An 8,416-nucleotide genomic window follows, 5' to 3' on the forward strand; every position below is an offset into this window, starting at 1 on the left:
ACTTTTGCCGAACTGATAGAAGCCGAACGATACATCCCCCAGCAAATCTTCAACTGTGACGAGACAGGGCTCTTCTGGAAAAAGATGCCGAGGAGGACGTATATAACGGCAGAGGAGAAGAGCATGCCAGGCCACAACTTGTTCAGAGTGCCGGCGATAGCTCGCCTTCTCTTTGTGGAAGACACGGTGATTTTTTTTTTTTTTTTTTTTTGTATACAAGATCGAGGCTCGTGAAAGAGCTAACATTAATCACACAAAAAGACAAACCGACACACAAAACACAAAAAACAAGGGGAGCGGCAGACAATATGGGGAGAGAGGGGGAAGGACACAAACACAACATTTGAGAGCAGGGACATCGGGAAGACTTGGGGGGAGGTGGGAGAAGAATAAAACATATGAACACTGCAAGGACTCTGGGGTGAATTACCGGGGGTAGAAAATATCAAGGTTTTCGATGGGTCATTGATGAGGTCATTTCGATGAGGTCATTGATGAAGACCAAAAATAGCACAGGGCCCAGAACACTACACAGATCCTTAACATCCAACAACTAATGGGACGCAAACGGGGCGCCCAGTTTAGCGGTACACACATTGATGAATCACCCTACCTGTGAAACACCGACATGACAGGTTATAGCTGGGTCGGGATTCAAACCCAGGCTGGACAGTTTAGAGTCAAGTGTGCGTACCTCCAGTCCAGGCCATCCTGCCAACTTGTATGCTGCATACAGGTGAAATATAAAGCGCGAGATATTTTTATATATACTGTATATTTAAAAAAAAATTGGTGTGGTTTTTGGCGGGCTGGAACGGATTAATAGCATTTCAATGCATTTTAATGGGGAAATTTAATTTGAGAAACGAGCAAATTGAGTTACGAGCTCGGTCACAGAACGAATTAAACTCGTAAGTCAAGGTTTCACTGTATATATATATATATATATATATATATATATATATATATATATATATGCAAAGATTTGCGGTTGGGAGTAAATCCAAATGACTCCATGGTAAGATCTCCAACCTTTAATTGAACAAACAATGACTCAACGTTTCGATTAACAACATGTGAAGCCACACGCCTCCGTTAATCTTCCTCAAGAGTGATAAAATCATCTCAACATCCCCTTATATGCAAAGTGCGCGGGGTATATGCAAAGTGGGGTGGGCAAAGCTGGACAGCCAATGAAACCGTATCACACCGCTCTCGTGAATGGAGACGTTATTGACCAAATTCAAAAATCAACCGCATATTAACGGCTTAAAAGAATCCTGTAAGCAATGCTGGATTATAACTCAAGTGTTTAGAAAATCAGGAACAATAATTACATTTAATTAAAAGTTAAACCTGTAAACAATTAAATTGTAAATTAAATTAAAACTGTAAATATATTAAAGCCAAAAATTTTTTTTAAGATAAAATAAAATTGCCATAATATCAAGATCATCACATGTGGCCCTATGCGGTAAAGGGGAATGCGGGATGGAGGGGGATTATAGGGGGGGGTAGAATGGGGGGGGAGGGAACCAGAGGGGGGTGGAAGCGGACGGGGAGGGTTTGGGAGAGGGGGGGGAGGGGGGGAGGGGGAGGGGGCAAATTGTCCAAATAAAAACCTTGTGTGACATATTATGTGGACTCGTTGTTCAAAGTATGGAATGCCTGCTTCGTTTACACAAGAGTGGGTCAAACGCTACTGGTAAGTCAACTACCTCTTGTGTGATCGAGGTAACAGTTTCTTCTGTGTGCCAAGCCTCCAAAACACGTCTTCTGTTTCTGTTGGGTGTGGAACCCAAAATATTAACCCTATCCCATAAAGGTGTGTGGCTTTCCTTAAGGCCGTGTTTGGCAATAGCAGATCTGCTGGGAAAATTACATTCAAATGCTTTTTGGTGTTCAGCAATACGTTGACCTAAGGTCCTCCCGGTTTCACCCACATACTCAGCTCCACAACCACAGGGCACGACGTATACCACCCCTGACCTATCCTTCCTCGGAAGCTTGTCCTTGACCCTCATAAGGGCTTGGCGAAGGGTGAAAACCGGTGGGAAACTCACCCTCACTCCTGCCGATTTCAAAATTCTGCCGACCCTCTGTGAAACCCCCGGTACAAAAGGGAGAACACACAAACCCTTTGGTTGTTCTCTCGGTCTCAGCCTGTTGTGTGGGGAAGCCCTTATCGTTTTCCTGTTGGGTAGCAAGCTGTCAGGATAACCATTTGCCCTTAACACATTTTGAAGATGGTCCACCTCACTCATCTTGTCTTCAAAGGTAGATGGTAAATCACGTGCTCTTTTTGAGAGGGTGTGCACCACCGATCTTTTGTGTTCCATTGGATGGCAAGAATTGAAATCAAGGTAGCGATCAGTGTGTGTTGGTTTTCTGTACACCGTTACCTTTAAGGCTCCTTTGGGATCCCTTGCGACGAGTGTATCCAGGAAGGGAAGGGCTCCATTTTTCTCCTCTTCAATGGTGAAATTAATGGAGGAAAAAGTTTTATTTATGGTCTCATGTATGTATATATATATATACGTATACACACACACACTCACACACAAATATAGAGGGTTATTCAAAAAGAAGTATACACTTTCAAAATTTTATTTTACAAAAACTAACGGATGCCAATGAAATCTGTGAAAGTTTTGTTTTAATCTCTTTTTATTTTTATATTTTGTTTTTTCTTGTAATCTTTGTCTTATCTTTTAATCTGTTTTTTTTTTTTTCGTTCCAGGAGATTGTTGTTAGGGATGTTATGTTCAAAATGATGGCAAGCAAACAGGAGAAAGCTTTCTGCGTCCTGGAATTCGCCAAAACAAATTCAGTGATGAGTGTGTGCAACAGTGTGTGTGAGTGTGTGTGTGTTAAGTTGTGTGTTAAGGTGTGTGTTAAGTAACAGATGAGTGTGTGTTAAGGGCAAGTTGTGAGCTGCAGATTCCACAGACGACATTTTTGTCTGTACTGCGGAAGCGCCTAATCATTAAACCTTACAAGTTGGAGTTACAGCAAGCTCTGAAGGCTAGTGACAAGTCATTCGTTACGATTTATGCTGTGAAATGCAAGAGAGACTGGAGGATGAGGGGTTTGCAGAAAGGTTAATTTTCTCAGATGAAGCAACTTTCCACTTGAGTGGTAAGGTCAACCGCCACATCCGGGATGGATCCGCCACATCCGGGATCTGGGAGGGATCCGGGATTCGGATCTGGGATCGATCCACATCCGCCACATTTTGAAAGCCCCATACACGGATGTGTACATGGGGCTCTCAAAATCCACATGTTGTCATCAAACATGAACGCACTTCACCAAAAGTTAATGTTTTGCACCCGTTTCAAGTTTGGAAAGAACTGGATTATCAACTCGACATGTGCCGTGTCACATGTGGGAGTCATTTCGAGAGCATATAAGGTGTGAAAATAACTATTAAATGTCTCCTTTCAGTCCATATAAAGCACATTGCCATATGTTCAACGGTACTTGTAAAATAAATTTTTGAAAGTGCATACTTCTTTGTGAATAACCCTTTATATCATGGAGTACTGTAGTACTTTCTATGTAGAGATTGGATGGAAAAAAATGGCCGCCCCATAATATATGTATAAAATGATACGCTGCAATGCTACAATAGAGTGAAGTAACAAGCCTTTATACAGGGTGGGCCAAAAGTCACTGAAGGTTTGCTTTTTTTATAGCTTTTTTTTGGGGGGATTAATTTTTTTTATTTTTTTTAACAGATAAAGAAGACCAGGGAGATACATTATGAAGAAATTTACCAATGGCCAGCGCGTGAAAATTGTTGAATTGTATTACTCCATTGGGAAATCAATAATTCCAACCATCAGAAAATTTCGCAATCAGTTTAATGTTCGAGAACAACCATCAGAAAACATGATTCGGAACTCGATTGCTCGTTTTTTGTCAAAGGGGTCTGTTCATGACTCAGCCTGCAGTGGAAGACCAAAAACAAGTCGTTCTCCAGAAAACATTGACCGTGTTAGGGAGAGTGTTCATGAAAACTCAGAAACATCAACTCGTAAACGTGCAACTCAGCTCGGAATGTCAAGATCATCATTGTGAAGGCAAATACATGTATAGATCTGCAAGCATAATGAAGAAAGATTTGTTGCTGTTTCCTTACAAGAATCAAATGGTGCACGAAATGTCACCTCAAGATCCAGCAAATCGACTAACATTTGCAACCAAATTGCAGCATCACATAAGGGACGATCCTGATTTTTCCGAGGAAATTGTAGCGATTGATCAAGGAGCTTTGTCCTCTGTAATGGATCGGGTTTTGGAAAGAGCAAAACTTTGCGAAGAAGTCAATGGGAGCCATTTGCAGGACATTATTTTTCACAATTAATCTGGAATGAAATAAAAAACTAGAATGACACTCTTCGACGTCATGACCAATATACCTCCGCCTAAATTATTACATCATTATAATACTTGACCAAGTTTGCTTAAAATCCATACAGCTGTTCTCAAGTTATCATATTTTTACCTGACATGACCTCTGACCTTTGACGTCTTGACCAAAATTTAATCGGTTCATGCTTACATCATTATACATACCTGTATCAAGTTTTAATTTAAATCCCTTCAGCTGTTCTCAAGTTATAGACTTATTACAGACTTTGACTTTGACCCCAAAGTCTAACGAGTTAATCTTTACATCATTATACATACCTGGACCAAGTTTTAATTTAAATCCCTTCAGCCGTTCTCAAGTTATAGACATATTACTGACTTTGGCCTTTGACCTCTTGACCCCAAAATCTAATCAGTTCATCTTTAAAACATTCTACATCAGTGTACCAAATTTAGTCAGAATCCTATTACTGGTTCACAAGTTATTGCGGTAACAGGATTTTTACCTACCATGACCTCTCACCTTTGGCCTTTGACCTCGTGACCCCAAAATCTAAAAAATTCATCTTTACCTCATTATACATACCTGCACCAAGTTTGACTGAGATCCCTTCAGCCGTTCTCAAGTTATCGCGGAAACGAAAACCGATCACGGACGGACGGACGGACGGACAACCTGAAAACATAATGCCTCTGGCGACTTCGTCAACGGAGGCATAAAAAAGTTATAAAAAAAGAAAACCTTCAGTGACTTTTGGCCCACCCTATATATACACCACTAACAGCACTTCACTGGAATGGTCACCATCGACCCATGTGCCACTATAGCACTTGTTGCAATGATCCTGACCAACAGGGGGTGCCTGCATACCTCCACCCTGTTTCGGTACTCTTTACCAGTTAATAAGACCATTAAGTTGTAGCCGGCAGAATAAATGTCAATATTAAATGGTCAATGGGACTCAGGTTCAATGTGTGAAAGAACACAAAACCGACCAAAAACACAGAATTGCATAATGCAGTGCCAGCTGCTACATTGCTAACCACAACATCAGTCAACCAATGTGGCTTTATAAGCCTTTTATTGGCAAGATTGTCAGCCCACCTGGGGAAAGGAATCAGTCCACAGACATGTTGTAGACTACACAATGCGCATGCACACACACGCAGGCATGTGCACATGTGCACAGTACACACGTGCAAACACACGCACGCCAAACTTATTATTCAACGTAATATCAATTTGGAGGTAAAATAATGAATATTTGCCACTTGGAGGAAGTCTAGCATGTGTGATTGGACCAACGAAGGTTATGCCTAGAAATGTGCAACAAACACCTGCTTTTGTATGGGAATCGCCCCAAACAATGCATAAAGCCACACCAGGTAAGGGGCTAAAATGTAAGGGGGTTGTATATCAAGGCAAGGGTTCGACACAAACTCTACTATTAGGGGCTTGTATAAATCAGGTGATATTCCTTAGATGTTTATCAACGTAATCTGTTTGTTTAAATAATGTGGGTTTTCTGCGATCATTATGTGATTTGATGATATAAAATTCCCTCATTAGATGTAGCGCTGGCATTGGCTCAATCTTCACCGAAGCACCAAGGGAATCTTACGGGATCATACTGCCTCTAAGGTCAGAAAACGGATTTTTTTTTAAATCAACTTCAGAATATTTGAAATTTTCTTATTGCCCATGAAAGTCTGCTGCTCTATGAATTAAACTTTAAAAGAATATGGCCTGTTCAAAAAGCACATGGAAGGAGGGAAAATAATGCAGAACAAGCTCGAAAGAGTGCACTACAGGTAGGCCACCTGTTGCACCGATTGTGGGGAAAACCGGCTGAATCACTTCGTGAAGTAGCATGCTCATGCACGTTGGCAAATACACGTATAGATCTGCAAGGTGCAGAGCGACTACTCGTCCAGCAATGGCTTTACAAGCAGGACAGAAGGGATGTGCAGAGAAAAAAAGAAGAAAAAAAGAGAATACACAACAGAGAGTTGGAGTAAAAGAAATAGAACAGATGGAAAGACAGGAAAAAAAGCAGAGATAAAAACACAAGAGGATTTCAACTAGTTCAGGGTACAACATGCAAAACCACGGCCGCTGTCCTGCAATGGCACAGATTAGATTGCTTATCGAGATCAAACGATATTATGCGCAGCAGATAATAGTAGAGGCCAAGTTTGCGAATGCGTTCTCAGAACTGAGTTTAAGCAAATAAATGTAGCAAGTTTTTCTCTTTGGTAAAAAACGGAGTGAACAGCGATTGATGGAGCACAGGACAAAAGCTCTACAGGACCAAAAACAATATATATTTCACAGCAGAAAAACAAGTTTTCTTGTATGCTCAGTAGAGGCACGTGTAAGAGCTAACGAAGGACAAATAATAAAGGGAGCGGGAGAACCATGTGTCAAGAAGGGGCAGAGAGAGGGAAGTACAACAACAGTAGAGAACAGGGACATCAGGAGATCTGTGGAAGGGAAGGGTCTGGGGCGGAGAACATGGGGACAATGACAAACAAGATATCCAAGTTAAAAATGTATGCAAACATAATTTTATGGAAATATATGTAAAGTTATTTTCTTGTGTTATTCCTAAATGACACGTGCGAGTATTTAGGCAGGTGGCGTGCATGTGCGGCTACAAACTTCGATGAGACAACACAAACATACGCGCACGAGATGGCACTTGTAATCCTGCCGATAAAACACTTGTAGCATCGCAGGTGTTCGGTTGTCAAACTGCATCTTCGAAAGAGGCAATTTGTTCCGCAAAAGAGATGCAAAACAAGCACCAAGTACCAGTAATGATTTGCAACCTTGGCTTTTCTGCCTCTTCTTTTTTTTTACATGCAGCATGTGGCTGTGGGTCCAGCATCGTTGTGGTCGGGGTGGGGTTGGGGAACGGGGGCACCGATGCAATGCCCCTTGTAGGTTTGAGCAGGATTTTGGAATTTGGCCATGTTGCCCGTGATCGTTCGCTTACTCTGTGTGAAGAGCACAGTGGGATCTTTTAGCACTCACTCACCAACTAATGCCGGAAGATAGGATGCCCAGTTTAATGTCCATCAGAGGAAAAGCGCACACATTGATGAATGGTCCTGCCTGGAGAACACCGGGATTACAGTTTATAGCTGGGCCGAGATGCAAACCAAGGCTAGACAGCTCAGAGGAGAGTGTGCAGACTTCGAGACTATCCCGCAAGCCTCTGCAACCTTGGTGAAGGTGATTCAACGATTCTTGTGGCTTTCTTGTTCTGGATTTGTCAGGACGAATTTAAAGTTTCTGCGCAAAAGTGACTGAAGGCTGCAGTGCTAATCTGACAACAATCGGTGAAATAAACATGTTTATCGAAGTAAGCTAACCACCATGGGAAACGAGGAGAAGCTGACGTTTCGGGCGTTGACCATTCGTTGCTCTGACAGTGGGGGTAGAGAAAAGAAAACAATATACAGTGTTTCAAAAGTAACCGGGCACTGAACGAAATACTAATGTTGTATGCGTTTGTGGTGCAGATTCTTCTTCGTTTGTATGCAGAACAAGGCTGCGGGGCAGCATCATTGGCTGAGGATGCGGCTGTGCTGCTCATCCTCAAGTTCATGCTGGTGACTTAAACAGCCATCACACCTCAAGGGGATATGTTTCGGATGACAAGGCAGGTGAGCAACTGGTGGCTTGGATCTGGAGGAAGGAGTACAATCCAGACCTCTGTTTTGTCTCCAGGGATGGTAATGGACACCCTCCTCACACATCTTATAAGATCCTTCCACACTTTCCACACAGCCAACATAGACCAGCATTGATCCACATTGGAATAGAGGTGCCCTTGATTACATCCAAACCTAAGGCCCTCTGGAATTTTAGAAAAGCCAACTGGGAGGCTTTTACAACGGAAGTTGAGGAACAGATCACTAGCCTCAATCAAACCCTGTCCCGAAGAGCTGAAGCAGCTTCTGCAAGATCCTGAAAGATGCAGCAGAAAGAACATCCCACGTTGTTTTCACAAGTGCTACCTACACACCTTGT

The 8,416-nt window shown here is 42.2% G+C and overlaps 1 protein-coding gene across 11 annotated transcripts in view; it reads right to left on the minus strand.

The window, feature by feature from the left end:
- Nucleotides 1-8,416, minus strand: part of AHI1 (Abelson helper integration site 1) — a 136,155-nt gene that overhangs the window by 42,907 nt on the left and 84,832 nt on the right. Inside the window, exon 23 of one of the 11 annotated variants that reach the window (XM_078783794.1) lies at nt 5,443-6,878. The exons of the other annotated variants lie outside the window; for them this stretch is intronic. Within the exon in view, the coding sequence (XP_078639920.1) occupies nt 6,738-6,878 (141 nt within the window). The 3' untranslated portion in view covers nt 5,443-6,737. Of the gene's footprint in view, nt 1-5,442; nt 6,879-8,416 lie in introns of those variants that run through there. 11 annotated transcript variants of the gene reach the window in all.

The sequence above is a fragment of the Myxine glutinosa genome, chromosome 8 (assembly GCF_964187855.1).
Source record: "Myxine glutinosa chromosome 8, kmMyxGlut1.1, whole genome shotgun sequence".
NCBI classification, from domain to species: Eukaryota; Metazoa; Chordata; class Myxini; order Myxiniformes; family Myxinidae; genus Myxine; species Myxine glutinosa.